This window comes from Balaenoptera musculus, chromosome 1, assembly GCF_009873245.2.
Source record: "Balaenoptera musculus isolate JJ_BM4_2016_0621 chromosome 1, mBalMus1.pri.v3, whole genome shotgun sequence".
Lineage (NCBI taxonomy): Eukaryota > Metazoa > Chordata > Mammalia > Artiodactyla > Balaenopteridae > Balaenoptera > Balaenoptera musculus.
The window spans coordinates 57,749,441-57,769,533 of record NC_045785.1 but is presented as its reverse complement, the minus strand read 5'-3'; the positions used below and the strand labels follow the sequence as shown (position 1 = coordinate 57,769,533).

Below are 20,093 nucleotides of genomic sequence, written 5' to 3'. Positions count from 1 at the left end.
ACATTTTTCTATTCTCTATAATTGTGTAGTTACTATTAAAAATCTTACCTGATTTCAGTTTAAGAGAATTAAACCTAAAAATAAATTTGCAAGTACTTATGAAGGTTTTTTGGGTATACATTGACACTGTATGATTGATATTATCCATATGGCATGATAAATTATGCTAAATTGTCAAATTATAAAATTATATAATGTATAATAAAGCTGACTTATTGAGATATTCTTCTGGAAAATTAAATCTTAATTAAATCCAAATTAAGTATCTGATTTTAGACCACTTAGGACTTAAGCAAATGTAAAAAACATTTTAATTATAAATAATGTCATGGTAAAAATGCTTTAAAGTTTCCAAGTAAGACCCTCCTAAAAAAAATCTGTAACAAGTTTGTGGAAAATAGCTTTAAGTAATTACAATGTATACACACATCCCATCCAGAAGCAGATGAACATATTTATAAACGTCTAATTCTTAAAGGCTTCCAATATCATACACTGAGAACAGTCACTTGGCAAATACATGCCAGGAAGTCTAGGCATGCTTATTATAATTTTCTAAATACCAGTGTATTAAAATATTCATTATTGAACCTTTAACATTAGAAAACATAATAGAAGATTTAATATAATCTAGGTTAACTAAATTTCTTTTAATAAAAGAGACAACATATATCATCACTTACTTTATTAGCCTGAATCAAATGGAAGTCCTTTCCATAGGCCTTCAACCCTTGTTCAAAATTTCTACACTCTTCCTCTGTCCAAACAGATAATTCCTCTGACAAAATTGGGGGGCGGGGGAAGGAGGGGAAACTGTTAAGCAATATTCTCCCAAATGCTGCATATAACAAACAAAGTTGTAAATAAAAATGTAACTTTCTGGTAACAATGAGGGAAGTATTTTACTCCTGAGTTCTATTATTGATGGCTGAAAAAGATAGTGACAAAAACTCCTTATTTAATAATGGATGATTTAGTCCCTGACTCTCCAACCTCAACTTATGCCATTTCCCCTTTATTCTTTATGATCCAACTAAACCAGCTACCTTTCAATTCCTTAAATTCATTATGTTCTTTCTTACTTTAGAGACTTTGTGCATGCTCTTCCCTTTGTCTAGTTATTTCCTGCCTCTTACCTCAACCCCCTTTCACCTAGCTATTTACAGCCCAGTAAAAATATCAATTTGTTCTAGAAGCTTTCTTTAACAGCCTCACTCTTTCCCCCAACTAGGTTAAGTCCCACTGCAATAAGTTTGGATTGCGCCCTCTAATTCTCCTTGGAAGAACTCGTAACTATTTTTCAGCTTCCCTACTACCTAGGCTCTAAGCACCGTGATGTCAGGGACCTAGTTTATAGTTATGTCCCCACGATTTAGTAGGCCCTCCAGTTCTGTTGAATGAATGATCTTTCATTTGTTAACATAATGATATATAAACAGTACTCTTAGTGAAGTGGGGTGGGAGCCAGTTTGGAGTAAAAAAGTGAAAAACCTGGATTTTAGTTTTGGCTTCATTATTTATGAATTATGCTTGCCTCAGCTAAGAGACCTCAGTTCTCATCAGTTTTAAAGTGAAGCTAACGTCTTTCGCCTTACTTAGCGCACAGGATCATTACCAAGATCAAACAGGAAAATGTTTATAAAAATGCCTTGAAATTGAAAGGCATTATATATTTTTATCTAAATGGCCTTATTTTCCCACAAAGGAAGGGCCAATATTAACCCCATTCCCCATAATGCCTTGTGTAACACTTGTGTTATATACAAGTTATTTAACAAGTTATAATAAGTTGTTATCCAGCAAATATTTACTGAATTCAGAGATTAGTATTATTAAATTTAGGATATACCTAGGTAAACTGAAAAGCTTAAATTTTAAATTTCTGCTATATCATGAAAACAAATAAAAAATTAGTATTTATGCTTACCTCTAGCTGCTTTTACATTAAATCTTAATCTTCTTAATGCTTCTTCTGTATCAAAATTGCATTTAACTAATTCATATAATGCCTAGAAAAATAAAAGGCTTCAGTATGTAACCTGGACTATGAACAATTCAAGGGTACAGTTTCTTAAGAGAGTAAAGTCTTTTCCAGAATCCAGTGTTTTCATCCTTTCTGGAGGACAAATAATTCTAGTAAATGCAACATAAAGAACACTAAAGAAAAACAAACATAATTCATTCCTGATAATTAACTGCCTCTGAATATGTAGAAGATAATGGATAAGCAAATACTCTACTGGTGCCCATGGTACTCTAGGAATTTATAAATAAAAAGAAATCATTTTATAATAATCACAAGTCCCTTCTTTTTGGTTTTTTGGGGTTCCTCTTCAAAGACAATTTAAAACAAATCAGAAAAGAAAAACACTGGTGAAAAAGGCAAAAAAGTATATAATGCTGCTATTAGGTTCATGGTAGGCACTGTTCTATTATATACAGAATAACATTATCCCAGACAGGTATTCCCAACTTGATGATATCCACAGATTCTATGGGATATGCAAAGGAAGTTCAGAAAGCCTAATAAAAAAATATATACAGGCAAAATAAAATATCAAAATTTTAATTTGAGCTGAAGTCATACCAATGAGTGTCTCAATACTACATATCTTATGCTGATTATAAACCTGAGACTCCCTGTTGATGACATTACAGATCTTCCTCTACTTACAGTGGGTCCCAAAAAACACATCCTAAGTTGAAAATACTGTAAGCTGAAAATGCATTTAATACACCTAACCTACTGAACACCATCACTTAGCCTAGCCTACCTTAAATGTGCTCAGAACACTTACATCAGCTTACAGCTGGGCAAAATCATCTAACACAAAGCCTATTTTATAACAAAGTGTTGAATATCTCATGTAATTTACTGAATACTGCACTGAAAGTGAAAAAGAGAATGGTTGTATGGGTACAGAATGGTTGTATCAGTTGTTTACCCTCATGATCACGTGGCTGACCGGGAGGTGTGGCTCTCTTCCACTGCCCAGACATCACAAGAGATATTCAACACTAGCCTGGGCAAAGATCAGAATTCGAAGTATGCTTTCTATTGAACGAATACTACTTTCATACAATTATAGAGTCACAAAATTTTAAGCTGAACCTTCGTTAAGTCAGGGACCATCTGTAAAGGAATTTTGGTGGATAGAATAGCACTAAATGTGACAGCACTTAAACTTATAAATGTATGTGGTTAATATACTTTGGGAATATTGTAAGTTATTTCTTATTCATGTACCTGTTCATTGTCTTTTATGTGAGATCCTTCAGGAATTGCTTCTACACCTTTCTCATCACCTGTCCTTCTAGATGCATCCTTAAGAAATACAATCACTTTGTCTTCCGGTAAGTACTCAGGGTCCCACAGGAGCTGATCATCATTTTCATATACTAAATTAGTAAAATAGAATGTTAAAAATAATGCCAAAAATTGATAGAGTTTGTGTTAAAACATATCACTGAACAAATAACCCATACTTAGAGCCAAAATGTTGAGAACTGAGTAACACTGCTTATTTCTTGGTGGTAGGATTTGGGACAATTTTTTCTTACATCTTTGTACTTTTCCATGATGCTTGAAAATATATTGTCATAAGCATAAATCATTTTCATAAAACAAGTCATTACTTTTTTTAAAAAAGCATTTAGGTTTCATCAGAATTTCCATTATAATAAGATTGAAGCCCCAATTTCATCAAAATTTTAAAAGTGAAAGAATGGAGGAGAAACTAAGATGAGAGCCTTGTGGAATCCTTAACGACAGGAAGATGAAAACACAGACAAAATTAAGAAGGAACAGTCACAAGACAGAAGAAATATCAAAAGTGTGGCACCACAGCAGCAAGGGGAAGAAAATGTTTCAGAGAGTAATAGATTGGTTAAATGCTGTTAAACAAGCAGGATGAAAATTGAAAAGGTGCACTGGATTTACTAACAAGGAGGGGAATGTTTCAAGAACTGTTTCTGTGCAGAGATGGAAGCCAAAGCCATACTGGAGAGGAATGAAGAGGAAATGGAAGGTGAAGAAATAAAGTAGAAAACTCTCCTGAAAAGTTCCATGGTGAGGGAGGAGACAGAGCAGTACAGTAGCTAGAGAGGAAGCATAGCTGAAGAAAGTTTTTGGTTTTGCTTGTTTGTTGGTTTTTAAAGGCATGAGACATAATCACTTAAATGCCAATAGAAAGGAGCCAGCTGGACAAAGACTCTGAATTTAAGAGACAAAGTACAGCTGACAGTGTCAAACTTCCTTGTGTTATGAAAAGGAATTAACAGCTAACAAAGGTACATCTCCTACATACCAGGTACTATGTTAAGTGTTTTCATATAAATTACCTTGTCCCCACCCACTCCCCTGCCACTACACACATACACTTTAAATTTTTCCTTAGTAATAAACCTTATTCCTTTTCTAACCTGTTGGTACAATCCTAGTAAAACTCCAAACTGTAAATACAATAAAACTCCCACGATAAAGTGAATTTGGATATACTGCTATTGATTTCTGGTCTGCGCTCAGCCTTTATTTGCCAAAGGGAGCATACCAGAGTTCTTATATTCTTGGAGTGGGAGTGGGAGACGGACAATGCCTTACAAGGAAACCCTGATTCAGGAAGAAGACAACGGAGGGTGGATCCCTGAGTCCCCAGTGTTCTCCCAGTTAGATACCCCATGTTGAGCCTATGAAACAAGCACAAACTACCTGAGAGATACTTCTGGAATCAATCTGGAAGTCCCAAGTCACAGGACACAGAGATATGCTTATTTAAACTGAGTACACAAACATCACCAGATGGCGCCAAATGACAAGCCAGGTTCCTAGAACTGTGACTAGCAGCCAGATAGGCTAACCCTGAGAATATGATACTTCATTTAATGCATATACTAAAAATGACAATGAGGTGAGAACAATTAGCATTCTCAGAGAATAAACCACACTGCCTTAACTGGTTCCAGAAACAGACCAAATTACTTTCCAGTTAAGTTTACACTCTAAATATGACTTTTGACTATGATCTAAATAAAAAAGGCAACACAGTTGATATTTATTAAATATCTACTATAGAATGACTAAACGCCAAGAGATCAGAAATTCAGGAAGAACACCATTATGATAAAACACACGAAAATACAGAGGAAAAATAATCTATAAATATGACATGAACCTCTATAAATATGACAGCAACAGAAGGAAAAAACAGTCTTTCAAGTTTCATGAACATGCTGGATTTTGAAAGATCACAATCACTGAACTGTAACAGCATCTTCTGAAACTATTTCATTCTAATGAATTACCAAGCCTAAATATTAGAACTTTTAAAAAGCAACCATAAATATATCCACCTTATACTACTGAAAGATACAATTTACAAATGATTATAAATAAATGAAAGAGTCTCAGAAGGCAAGAGCTCACCTAGTATATTAACACAGGTTGTTAACTGGGGAAGTGCTTTTTATGGTATTTTAAGTAATCAAAGTAAGTGTGTCAGATAAGCAAAAACGAGTTCAAAATAATTTAACAAAGTTCATTATATGTGTGTTGGGGGTGGGACTGGAGATGACAAATGTAGAAAACTGAGAAACTACCACCACAAAATCAAAAACTTCTGCACTCTGGGAAATTCCTAGTGAATAAGAATAAACGTGAATAAATAAATGAAGATATTTATACACCTCCAGTTTCTGTTAAAAAAAAGGTGTCATTCCATTTTCAATGCCCAAGTAAAAATTCTACCTAATCAATATATTATGAGAATGAAAATGCTGAAACATAATCAGCAAGGTGTAATAATGTGGTTTATAATAGTGATTTCCACATTCTTAAAAGGTCGCACTGTGATTAATGACATGAATTTTAAGTTGTCTCGCTGAGCTTTTCCTATGTGTAGATTAACTGAACTGCCTGTTTCAACAGTATTATTATCAACTAAGGGTAATACATGTGTTCATTTTTCAGTAAGCAACTTAAGAATCAATAATTCTTCTAATGTTCATTAGAAACAACAATTCACCTGGTCCTTTGCTATTCACTGCTTCGTAATTCCTAGCCAACGTTTACTTACTCTAAAATTTACGTCATGCAAGCATGAAAATCTGAGAATACCTTATTCCTTTCTCTTGACTTTTTTTCCTAAGTAGTTCATCTAATTCTCAGCTAATCTAGTAAAGGGTTCTCAATCTCAGCACTACTGACACCTTTGGCCAGATACTTCTTAGTCTGGGGAAAGGGGTCCTGTGCATTGTAAGATGTTTACCAAGTATTCTAATTATTTAGTATTATCACGAAGCTGCAGCGTTTACTCAGTTTTTAGTACATGGGAGAAACAAAACACCCACGTAACTTTAAAAATCATGTTTTTCATATGCCCAGCACTTTTTTGGGAATTAAACCCTTTTCATACAGTCTGAGCAGGGCTGACACTGCTCCCTGGAGCCCCAAGAGATAAACGAGCCAGGGCAAGCCTGAGTACGCACTCATCTCTTGGCTCACAGTAATTACTTCTGGTTGGGTAAGACTCAAGCTGAGTCAATAGAGGCTCTCTCTAGGACCTTTGCTGGAGCAAAGGGGGATGCGGAAGTTCTCATTTTTCCTGGTTCCTGGCTAGAATAGTGAAAAGTATAAGTCATGAGCTCCCAGTAGCCATCCTAGCTTGTCTGACAATAAAGGAAAGAGGGGGAGGAGAGACACCTGATATCATAAAAATCCCGAATCCAGTTTTATTTGAAGCCAGACTAGCCAGAACTTCCCAGTAAAGCAAACAGGTAAATTCTTTTTTGCTAAAGCTGACTGAACTCAGTTTTTGTCACCTGCAAGCAAACGAGCATAAATTTATACTTTCTGAAAATCTGAATAATAAAACCTAAACATAAGGGTAAGAGTAATCACCTTTTGGATATTAATGCCGCTTACTGACCATTTTCTATATGCCAAACACTATGCCGCTAAGCACTACACATAAAAACATCACATGTAAATCCTTGCAACGAGCTTCATAAATAAATAGGTGATTGCTATTTTACAGACGAGAAAAAAGTAGTAGTTAAGTAACACGTCCATGGCCAAATGCCTAGATACTGATTCAAGTTTACTGACTCCACATACGTTCTGTTTACACTATCTGCACCCACCTAATAACTCAGCTACCAAATGTTTACAAAGTCTTATGTGAAAAGGATCTCCCAAGGTATTAAGGATACAAAGATGAATAAACAAATGATTATAATACACTCATTGAGTATAAATGATCATTTACATACATTTAAGAGAAAAAGTTAATGTCTCTTTAGGATACTCAGTAATAGGGTTTCCTTTTAGCAATGAAAAATTCTAATCCAACTGCCGAATAATCCCTTACAGTTCAGATGTCAAGATATCTTAAGTTTTGTGGCACTGTTATCAAAATCACCCAAACCAAATGCTCTCCCTTTTGAATGTGATCACCAAACTGATGAAAAATACCCTGCGAAACTTTCGCTGTAAGGAAAAAAGGCACTAATCAGCACTATCCCTTTGACAGTTTTATTTCTAACAGTGTGGTTTACCTAATAGTTTTACAAGAATTTGGTCTGTGTGCACAGGTTAACCTAAGTGGAGACGAATTCTTGATATCATGACCAAAGTTTGAATTCCTAGAACTACAAAGATGAGGAAAGGGCCTGAACCATAGTGACTCCTCTAAGGCAGTAACCCTGGTAAATGCATCTGATCCTCATACGATATAACACGCTTAAATTTCTCAAAGTGAGAAAGCTTCATAAACCACAGCTTTTCTGGAAAAAAAAGAAAGAAAAAAAATATATATATACACACACATAAAATTGCTTTCTAAAGTGTTAAAATGGAAAACAGTAAATCAAAATTGGAGATTGTGATCACTTATTCACTGTGATATCTGACAATGCAAACATATTAAAATAAAAGATAAACATATTAAGAGATAATTAAAACCATCTTTAGCCATAATATTAACTTGCCACATATAAAAAAATACAAAAGCCAATGGATCATTCATTTTTGCACACAATTGCAATGTATTCACAAACACTGTGCACAGAATTTCAATATACAACAAGGTCACTCCATATTGATACCTTTAACATTCCTGTATGTTGCAGAAATTAACTTGAAAGCTATTACTGTTGTGTTAAAACATTTCTACTGTCACTAGAATTTACTAGCCTGTGGTGCTCCCTTAACTGCTTCTGATCTGCTGCTTTGCCCTGAAAGCAGGTGCATACTTAGAATATAAATTAAGTTTTTGGAGGGAATGCTAAAAAAGAAAACAAACAAGACGACTTCTACAACTCCCAAAGGCTCTGCATATGTAAGGTGAAGTGTGGAAAAGAAAACTGAAATAAAGAAATGATGAAAGAGTTCTAGCATTGAGTGATGTCACACTGCACATGAAAACTCATTAAACGTGCACGCGCACACACACACACTCTCTCATTCTGGAACTCTCCCAAAGTGGATAATCTGAAATAGACTTAAAAAAAAATCTTCAAGTATTCTGTTTTTGTTAAGTATTTATTATTTGTGGCTTACCTTAGCACTTTTAGACAAAATAATGAAAAAAGCCATGTAAAATTTAAGTATACAAGTTGTTTTTCCAAAGTATTTTAAATACACAAACATCAAAATACTCAATTTTAGTAATATTAAAAGTTTCAGAAGCAAATTAACTTTTTATATCAGCTGTTTACTTGTTTTTTTTTAAACCTGTCCAACAGCTTCCACTGAAACAAAATAACCTTTTAAAATATAAATCATAAAGGTTATAAAAGGGCATATTTTTCAGAGTACTTAAAATATGAAAAAAAATTAAAAGTTGGAATGTTTTAAGTCATCTAATAATCTAATACCAAAGAAGCATTCACTTTTCTTTCTTTCTTTTTTGGCTAGACTTCTATGGACAGAAGTGGAGAAACAGAAAACGTATTTCTTACAGATACTGGTGCAGAGGTCTTCTTTCATACATCAGTGGGGTAACAAACAAACTGTCATGTTCTTATCCCATTATAAAAACAGTTCATCAATTCAAAAGCATGAATTCAGCTATAAATTAGTAAATTTACTAATAACTCACCTTTTTCATTTTCTTTGTATCTACAAATGCCAACTGGAATCTCTGCTTGAAACATGGAGCCCACCATAATCTCCTATTTTAAAAATAACATAAAACATGAATAAGATCTAGTAACACAGATTTTATATCCATTTTCTAGATTTACCTTCTTGGGTTAACTGTTCTGGTTTCTGTCATAAAACACAGTCACAACCAATTAACCATCTCAGGGGAGTACTGTGAGGATGCATGAATTAATGATAGATAAGACCTTGGATATGACTGGATGAAAATATTAGTAATAATAATGGGGTGAAATGGATACAAACTTTACTTCAAAATATGGAGGAAAAGAAATAAAAATGAATTCTTATAATTCAATTATAAGATAACTCTGAAAAGCAGAAAGTCAAGTTAAAGTATTTTCAGAGCATCCCACTCTAAGCCACGGTCTCTGAATCAGCGGCATCAGCATCACCAAATGCAAATACTCAGGTCTTACACCAGACCTACTGAACCAGAAACTATGAGGATGGGATTCGGCAATTGTAAGTGTTTTAACAAGCTGTCCAGGTGATTCTGACACACACTGAAGTCTGAGAACCAGAGCTTTCAGGTAAAGGAAATAACGAAAGGGTTTGTATAAAGCTCAGTAGAGGCCAAACGAATGAAACTCCAAACCCACTGGACAGGTAATTAGTGCCTAACTTTCATTAAAACAATACAAGATGAAATTGTAACTTCTCCCAAATGTAATTAAATCTTATTTTAGGAAATCTGGTAATCAATCTATATAGTCAAAACACAGATTAGGGGAAACTGGCTGTTCAGAAAGACAATTAGAAATCGCCACTGATGAGATTTTACAAGACAGAGGGACCAAGATTAATTACATGGGCCCTCTTTTGTCTGTGGCTAAATGTTAATAATACAGTTACTACATTTTCAGAATGAAGACTTATGCAGGAAAGGTACAAAATCATGGTCTAGTAAGTTTAAATAACTCTTGGGATTTGAAAAGTTTCTCTCTCCTGTTATTGTTTCCCACTTTCGTTAGAATTTCATTTTATCTAGTACAACTTCAAAGACATGTTCTGTGTAATAAATTTATTGCTGCACCTGTACAGGAAAACCAGTTAGTTTTCTAAAAATACCACATTCACATTTTCTCTACTCATATATAGGAATTTTCTTTATGTCTTTCACTATAAAAAAGATTACTCTATTGTCACTTCTTGTGGCTCTTTTAACTTTACTCACCTATGCCTATCAGAGAATAAATAGTCAAGTTATCAACCCTGGCTAGGGCGCTTCTAAAATATAGATGTCTGGATCCATTCCAGACCAATTAAACTAGAATCTCTGGATGAAAGCCATGGTAATCAGTATTTAAAAGTTCTTTAAGTGATTCTAACATGAAGCCAGGGTTGATAACTTCTCGACTGGTATAAAGATAAGACACTTCCTTTTTCCTATTGAGTTCAGATAACTTCTTTTCACCTAATTTATTCTGCAGGGAAGGGAAGGAAAACAGCCGTTTAGGAGCATTGTGTACCAGGTATCTTATGCAAAATTTTCATTAAATCCTCACCAACTTAGACAAGGCTGAATTTGTCATTCCCATATTGTATTTGAGGAGATGAAACTCAACAAAATTAATTTCCTCAGGAACACACTACTAGTAAATTCTGAGCTAGAATTTGAACTCAGGTTTGATTTCAAAGCTGTTTCCCCTCTACCCTAGTTTCTATAAAAATTCAATTTCATCTTACAAGCCTTAGAAAATGAATCTCTGAATCCTGACACTTTTTTACAGATCTCACTAAAATAAGACAATCTGGATTTACTGTGGCCTACTTTATTACATATTTTTCCTGAGGAAGGGACTAATACTCCCTAGCAGTAAAGGCTTCATCTCCCCCATGTTCTCCCTCCTGAGTTTTTTTATTGCTTCATTAAAAAAAAAAAATTCAAGGCTTAATCAAATACTCTCTTGGGAAACTCCAGATACAAAATCAATTTATATTGGAGAAAAGATAGATAAACTTGAATGTGTGGTAGAAAATAACAGTTTAAGATGACTCCCAAGGTTTCTAGCTTTTTTTCATCTTAATTTCTGCATGATGTAGGAATCAGAAAAAACTGGATTGAAGAACACTTGCTCAAATAGGTCACACAAATGGTAACTTCTGTGATCCTTTTTTCTGTCTTCAGTCCCATCATTCATTCATTACTCACTCAAGTTAATTAACACATCCGGCACTGGGATAATCTTTCCTTACCACTCCAACCCACACTAATGTCTCTCTCTTCTAAACGTCTCTTTGGAAACCCATAAATAGATCAATTCTGGCTGAAGCCCAGAATCCTTGGGTAGCGCAGTCCAAGTTCATTTGAATACTTCATTCTTCCCAACTGAAACTCTAAATATAGAGATTTTCCCTTATTTTAATCCACAAGGAGGTTAGCTCTTTTTAAGTTTGCCCCAGGCATCCCAAACCAGACAACTTTAAACAAACTAAACAAACAAAACACAGGGAAGCCTCCAAAGTATTAACTAACTAAGTAAATAATCATGACTCAAAAAGTGCAGAAAGGCCACTCAATTTGATATTTTGGGTTATTCTGCTTCCAAATAAATGACTGCTTATGCCCTAAATTAAAAATCAGACCTATGAAAAAGAACACTAAAAAACCTCAATGGAGATTTTAAGAGAAATATCAGGTCACCTATCTCAACAAGAATGACATCATCTCTTCTATATAAATGATTTGCCCTGATCAATGCTATATAACATTTTGATAAATCTTCCTAATAAGTCAACTACTTTGCAACAGCTTAAAATTCTTCAATTTAACCATGTGATTAACTACACAATGTTATACAATTTTATATTTAAAGACTACGTCAATATATTATCTTTAGACTCATTTTAGAAATTAATTATGGATAGTTATACCAAAGCCCAAATCTGTCTCTTCACACAATATACTCTGAGTTGTAAATATCGACATTAATATGGGATGGAAAAACTTGTAATCTAACATATTAAACAAAATTTACTTAACAAATACCAAAGCCTCCACAACTGCTTTCTCAAGTATAAAAAAAAAGAAAAATCACGTGTGATACTTTTTATAGTGTAGCTAACAAAAGTGTGATTTGTAGTAGTTCAGAAATTTGGATTTCTAATCTTGCTTTGAGTACTGGCTTGCTCAACAAAGTCCAATTTTTTCTATACCATTATTTTATTTATAAAAAGGTAAATATTTTTCTCACCTGGATGTATTAAGGGAAAGTCTGAACATTCATATGTCACAGAAAGACTTACTTCAATTTTATCAATATTTATACTTAGTAAAAGAATAATTACACTTGGCTTTTTAAATATTTATTTATCTAAGTTTTGGGAAAATATGGCTCTAACTACCTTTTTCCAGTCTTCTGATGGTATATAATCTTCATCTTCTTCAGATTCTTCTTCTATTTCACTATCTAGAATAAGTAAGACAATAGTACTATAAAATGATTGCTTATCCTATCCATTCTTATATCTACCATCAAATATTTAAATATGCCAAAAGGTATTTGCAGAGGTAGGTCAAGATATTTTTAATCAAATAATACCCTGTCAGTTAAAACAAAAAAAAACAAAACTCATAAACCTTCTAGGACAATCTTCTTAGACAACTGTATTTTCATAAAATGATTTCCTACAAAAAATTTTAAGAAAAAATCTGATTCAGAGTCAAGATAATCTGTTTCTAAGCCTAATTCTCCTTCCAACAGCTTGGTGACAGAATAAATTATATGATCTCAGTTTCTTCCCTTATAAAATAAGAATTGGGGCAAAACAGTGGTTTCTGAACAGTGCTCCTTAAAGCACTGACAACTCTGTAGCACCACTTTGGGGGGAGCGCATGAAGAGAGGGTATGTATGTCTTCCCAACTTCTGTTTTATTCAGAGCAGGCAAGCTGCTATTTGTTTACATTTTGGACTAAGAATGTATTTACATAAAGGGGTGGGAAATCTGAAAACCATCAGACTGTCAGCATCTTCTCAACTCTAAAATGGCACACAAAATTCAAAAGGGTAACACTGTATACAGAAATTAATTCTTCCTATGGAAAAGCTAAGATAGGCAGTATATGTGTAGCTTCAATGCATACATCATAACTCAAATACCAGATTTTAATTATGAAATATTATTTCAAGAGGCAGTCACTTAGTATCCCACTTTTAAGCAAACTTTGGCAATGGATCTGCTCCTGGTTTAACTAAGGGAAAAATACCCCATTTCCCCCAAACAATTATCTCAGTAACTAATCTCTCTGTGCATTGATATACTTTTCAGATGGACCATATCTGTGATCAAAGTTCACAATAAAATTATTATTAGCGGCCCTACATTCACTTCTAAACAAACTGTGTAACAGAAGTCACTCATACAAAGAAGTAGCCATGTTTAATCAGTTATTACTTTACCACATTTCATGAGAGGTTATTGTTCTTCAACTATTTTCCTTTTTAAAGTATAGAAATTTAGACCACATATTTAAACTAATAACACTAATGGTTAACTTTTTCTATCTTACTTCCAGAGTAAGGATTCCTGCTTAGAATGAAACATTATGGAGCAGATGAAACATGCAAATATTCAAGATACATATATTAAATGTTGTCTTGACTACTGGTCATCTCTGACTAGATCATAAGTGTAGAAAAATTAGGAGAGTTCTTTGTGTAACATATTCCTACCTCAAGAGTCAACCACTTTTTGGACTTGGGAGCCACTGATTAGAGAAAGCAATGCTTATGAATATATCAAGGCTGAGAGGCAAAGAAAGCAGAAAATGGAAAACTGAGGAAAAGACTAGGAGAAATAAAAAAGATGACCATGAAACAAACTAAATTTAAAGAACAGTCAAGAAGGGAAAAAAAGGAACACACTCAGAATCGGGCATCACAGTGACACAGTAATTACTGTAGTATATTCATGGACAAGAGGGCCCCAGTACTGCTAAACTAAGAATCTACAACAAAATCCCATTACTGATGAGCAAGATTTCAAAATCAATGAATTCAAACAGAGTAGTGAAAAAAACCACTAAAATTTTAGGTCATATATTAAGCAGTAAAAATCATATCCAAAAAATAGTAACTAATAACACTTACTTGTATCAAAATATTTACATCGACGTGGACGGATTATTTCCTGGGCATCTTGAGAAGCAACAGATTGTGATGGATCATCATTGGAAGACTGAGTTTCATCCTCTTGACCTGAGGAATCTTTTATATTCTCTTCCTGTGGAATAATAAATTAAATCTCTAAGATAAAAAGAAGATTGCTGCAGATGAAAGGTCATAGTATTCCAAATACAACTGGAAGGCTAAAATAAATATACTAAATGGTGTCTTGGGCTGGATCCTGGAACAGGAAAAAGAACATCAGTGGAAAATCTTGTGAAATCTGAATTGTCTATAGTTTAATTAATAGTATGGTACCACTGTTGATTTCTTAGTTTTAATAAATAGACCATGGTTACATAGATGCTAACATTAGGGGTAGTTGAGTGAAGAATATACGGAAACTCTGTACTATCTTTGAGCCTCTTCTGTAAAGCTAAAATTATTTCAAAACAAAATAAAAGTGAATACAGAACTGCCAATTAGCCTTTATTACTTAAAAAAAAATAGCATTTTTTAAAAAGTTCTTACAAGTTTATTTAGACTAGGCATTGATAAGAAATCTGGAATGACACAGAGAAAACTATTACTTCTCTGGAGTAGATTACAGGGGACTTCCAATTTGTATTACGTATATCTATATATTAACTTTTTTTTTTTTAATTTTTATTTATTTATTTATTTATTTTATTTATGGCTGTGTTGGGTCTTCATTTCTGTGCGAGGGCTTTCTCTAGTTGCGGCAAGTCGAGGCCACTCTTCATCGCGGTGCGCGGGCCTCTCACTATCGCGGCCTCTCTTGTTGCGGAGCACAGGCTCCAGACACGCAGGCTCAGTAATTGTGGCTTACGGGCCTAGTTGCTCCACGGCATGTGGGATCTTCCCAGACCAGGGCTCGAACCCGTGACCCCTGCATTGGCAGGCAGATTCTCAACCACTGCGCCACCAAGGAAGCCCTATATGTTAACTTTTAACATTTAAATGTATTACTTTTAAAGTCAGAGTAAAAACAGATGACAAAAATAAGCAGTCAAAATGAATGTATTAATAAACTTTAACTTCAAGAGGAATAAGAATATATGTGTATAACCTTACTTTATTTTCCCCACTACAGCCACTGTTATCATCATTATCAGCATCTTCATCGTCTTCAGCTTCTTCTTCTTCCTCCTCCTCCTCATCTTCTTCAGGTAGTCGAATAGTACTATCATAACCATAAAGGCTGAGAAGTTCATGAATTGGCATGTCGCCTTCCTAAATAGAACAAAATAAAAAGTTAATTTCTGAATAGGTGATATTTCATATTCCTATAATTCACAAATCTGTTGAGTATACTCTTAGAACTGTTATGAAGAATTCTCAAATCATAAAAGGTAAAACTGAATATAATTCTGAAACCTAAGAAAATCCTAGGCTTTTACTATTCTTTTCTGCATCAATTCAGTGAATGTACACCAATGTTCAGTTAACACTACGTATGGATGCTCACACTTAGTAAGCGTACCATTCATAATTTGGGAGTGGGGAAATAGAATAATCAGAAAATAGACTGTAAACTAAGTTAACAAACCCAGAAAGGGAGACGAAATTCATAGCCCAGCCCAAATAAATTAAAACAGCAATGACATACATGAATGATACTGGATTACATTAGCTATATATTCTTTTCTAGGTTTATGCATAATTGTGTATAAAATCCTTTCATGGAATCCTTACTATCCATCTTACAAAACTGTTGTATTATCTCCATTTCATAGATGAGGAAATTGAGGCTGGCAGATTAAGCAATTTCTCCAAAAACCACACAAGTTACAAGTAATGAAGCCAGATTTCAAGTCTAATTACAAAAGCCCGTACTCTTACCATATACCAGGCTGCCTCAGCCAGGGACCTGGACCTTCCCCAACCATCACAAAAAACATACCCTCCTGAAGGTGAAATGAAGAAATATCCGTATGTAATGAAATGAAATCAGCTTTCTGCAGAAGGTACTCACTCTAATCAATAATCAAGCATTATAAAGTATCAGGGAAACATGACAGAATTGATTACAAAAAGGAAATTTTACACACACGCACACATACACACTCTGAAGAAAAATTTAACTGAGTCAGTCAGTTTAGAACCTAGAAAAAGGATAATCATGAAACAAGACTTTTGTATTTCTCCAGCAGTCTTGTAGCCTCATTCATGGATAGAAATAAGTCTAGCCCGTGTGTTAAATACACTGTTACAGTGGGCATTAATACATCAAACTGGACGATATAACCTGGTGACACTAAATACTTAGATCATACAGTTAACTCCCATCACTCAGAATTCGTGTGTAAAAAAGCAACTAATGATTAGAATTTGAAAAAATTTTCTTATAGAAATAGGAAGAAAATACTGTTTAACACTTCTATTTCATACTGTAAATGGATATTCTAGTTATAAATCAGTCTGTGAATCTGTTTCTGAAACAGAAATCAATGACAAGGGGGCATGCTTAATTGACATCTCGTATTGTGATTCTCAAAGTGCAATAACACAGACAGTGCTTGAAGTGTTCAAGGATCTAGTCCCTGCAGATACCTGGTCCAGTACCAAGCATCTGGTACAGGAGACAGAAATTTGGGAATTAGGAGTCAGGATTTAAGAAAACAGAACTTCAAAATCAAGAAAGAAATAAAATGAGAAAAAGATATAGAAAAGGTGGGTTATATAAACAATCATAACATATAGCTGCCATAAAGTGTCTTCTATATGCCAGGCATTTGTGATAAGTGCTCTGATTCCACTATCTTATTCTCTTTTCTTAACAAAAGCAGAGTGAGAATATTACACTACCTTATTTGATCTTTAAAAGTACCAGATGACAGTGCTACCTTTATATATGTAAATAAGAAAACCAAGCAGAGAGAAACATTATGCACTGACAGAGACTTTACTATAATACCTAGACCTCCTAATCCCAGCTCATACTTTCCATAAACTTCTGCACCACAAATCAGAGGCAGGTTTAACAACTGAAGTCACTTCTATGACCAAGCCACTGAAGTCACTATTATGAATAAGGGCCAAACCAGGAAAAACACTTTAGCGTAGGTTTGCAACTAACATTTACATGGACCTTGAGAATTCATAAACAGCTTGTTTCATAATAGTTATTTCATCTTTAAGACTACCTTAATATGCTACTACTACCTCTAAGTTTTACAACTGAGTTAACTGATACTTTGAGAGATCACAAAAAAGAAGTATGATTACCAATCAAATAAATGTCTTCAAGTTCTCTACCTTTGGTCTGTCTTATTCAAGGGCAAGAGAATCACCTTGAGAACTTATTTAAATAGACTGCTGAACCCCACCCCAAAGTTTCTGATCTAGTAAGGCTGAAGTGGGGCCTGAGTATCTGCATTTTTAAAGTACCAGGTGATATTGATGCTGCTGGTATGAGACCACCTGGAGAACCACTTATCTCACAGTTCTAGGATAAGATAACTGCAAATCAGCCTTTCCAGTGGGAGGTAATAAAGTGCGATCATTATCTTTAATAAAGCTTATCACTAACAGCTGATAGATAGTTAAGTTATGTGTCAAAAGGGTAAGTGATACACCAACTGCATGAAAAGATTTTTTTTTTTTTTAACCATTCTCAGGTAAGTGGAATATCTGACTTCCATGGTGAGGTCAAGATTTTTCCCTCTTGGATACATATCTGAAAAGTGTGACTTGCTTTATAAAAATTCATTTCTCAAAGAAAAATTTAGCAACACCCCCAATATTGATTGACTAAGCAGAGAAGAGAGTAGAGTCAGAAGCGGCTGATCATAGTGCATTTGGAAGAGAAGTGCTTGAATCTGAAAAACAGTAACAGAACTGGCAGAGAGAGCAGTCAGAGGAAATGACAACTGCACAAGCGTAGAAACAAACAATGAATAAGCAGGTTATCCTGATTAGAATAGAGGGTATCTGTAGTAACCAAAAAAAGTTAGGGCTGGTATTTTTACCTACTTTCTCTAGTTTTACTTAGTTTCTAAAGGGATCTGTTATACTCTACTTTTGATTCATGTGAGAGTAGCTGCTGAACAGTGATTGACCCTATGGAACAGCTTAGGGAAAATTATGCACATGACAAAATATTCAAGACGGACTTAGGCAGGGAGAAATTTAGTTTGCTAAGTTGGAATCCACTGTTATTCATGAGTATAATCAGAACCTAAACCAAATTAGTGGTTGTGGTACAGAAAAAACTCGAGACCCTGCAGAAGGAATCAACGGATTTAACCATGGGTTAAGAATGATCAAGAGGTCCTTGTGACACTGAATCTCTGGTTCCAGACATTACTTGGACCCAGATACATATTCGTATGACACCGAAAAAATAATAAAAACAATAAAGTTCTAAAAAAGTTCTAACAAACTTTTAAAAAGTTTATTTTCAGCCAAAGTTGGTTTTAGGTGGGTTTTATCATGTGTAAACAAAATATCCTTGCCTATTCCATCAAGAAAATTCTTAATATTGAAAACAAAGACTATATAGTGGTATTATGCTTTTCTTTGGAATTGACTTTTAATTTCTGTTGCCCTATATCAAGTTAGTAAGCAACAATCATGACCCACATAGTATGAAAAATATCTTACTTGATCTAAGGTATAAAGTGATGCCCTTACAGCAAACACTGGGCTACAACTACAATAAAACCTCAAATTAACTTTGCTGAGGCATCTCCAGTTTTAAATTCAAGTATCGTATCTTGTTGTCTGCTACCCAATCCTTTCTTTCTACTTCTACACGCATCTTTTTCCAGAAGTGTTCTTTCCTCCATTCCAAGCATGTATTTTGATTGAAAGCTTACCTCCTGGACCTCACAGTATCTAACCCAATTAGAATCACTGTATTCCCTGGCCATGCATTTGGAATGGGCACATGACCCAAGTTGGACCATAATTTGTTTACAGAATTTTACCAATAGCAGCTAAAGAATATAGGCTATATCTCAAGCAATAAATCTAGGAGCCTGAAAACTGACAACATATGAAGAAAACTGGTCTGAAAAAGGACACCACTATGTAAAAAAGCAGAAACAGAAAATATGTTCTGGTGGCACTTGAGTCCGTGAGGTCTAGATATCTCCCTGCCCTTAATGAAATTAACACGAGCCTTACAACTAAATCTTCATTTTGCCTAAGCTAGTTCAAGATGGATTCCTGTTATTTGTACCCAAATATTTGATATAGAAAATAATGCTGGGCTTCCCTGGCGGCGCAGTGGTTAAGAATCCGCCTGCCAATGCAGGCGACATGGGTTCGAGCCCTGGTCTGGGAAGATCCCACATGCCGCGGAGCAACTAAGCCCGTGCGCCACAGTTACTGAGCCTGCGCTCTAGAGCCCGCGCTGAGCCCGCGTGCTACAACTACTGAAGTCCGTGCGCCTAGAGCCCGTGCTCTACAACAAGAGAAGCCACCATGATGAGAGGGCCGTGAACCACAACGAAGAGTAGCCCCCACTCGCCGCAACTAGAGAAAGCCCGCACACAGCAATGAAGACCCAATGCAGCCAAAAATAAATAAATTAAATAAAATTTTTTAAAAAACTCAAAAAAAAAAAAGTAATGCTATCCCGTAAAGCAAATGTTCTTTGCTATTTCCTTCTGAAAAAAGACTAAAAGATGAATAAAATGTGGCTGACAGTACATTATACTAGGGCCCATCAGTCACCTGTTCCAGAGACTTTCTCATTAGCTTATATCGTCAAAGTCTATGTTCTACCAGGTACTAAGGGGCTTTCCCCAAATTGAAACATCACAATAAAGTGTCAGAGTGTTTTGTTCCCATTCATACA

The 20,093-nt window shown here is 34.7% G+C and overlaps 1 protein-coding gene across 9 annotated transcripts in view; it reads right to left on the bottom strand.

Moving 5' to 3' along the window:
- Window positions 1-20,093, bottom strand: part of MIER1 (MIER1 transcriptional regulator) — a 56,647-nt gene that overhangs the window by 14,163 nt on the left and 22,391 nt on the right. For 8 of the 9 annotated variants that reach the window (XM_036843358.1, XM_036843288.1, XM_036843315.1 and 5 more), the window contains 7 exons: window positions 15,362-15,520; window positions 14,252-14,384; window positions 12,506-12,570; window positions 9,096-9,168; window positions 3,248-3,399; window positions 1,928-2,009; window positions 684-778 (listed from right to left, as the gene is read on the bottom strand). In XM_036843358.1, coding sequence (XP_036699253.1) covers window positions 684-778; window positions 1,928-2,009; window positions 3,248-3,399; window positions 9,096-9,168; window positions 12,506-12,570; window positions 14,252-14,384; window positions 15,362-15,520 — 759 coding nt within the window. The remainder of the gene's footprint in view (window positions 1-683; window positions 779-1,927; window positions 2,010-3,247; window positions 3,400-9,095; window positions 9,169-12,505; window positions 12,571-14,251; window positions 14,385-15,361; window positions 15,521-20,093) is intronic. The other variant, XM_036843295.1, reaches the window with a different exon arrangement.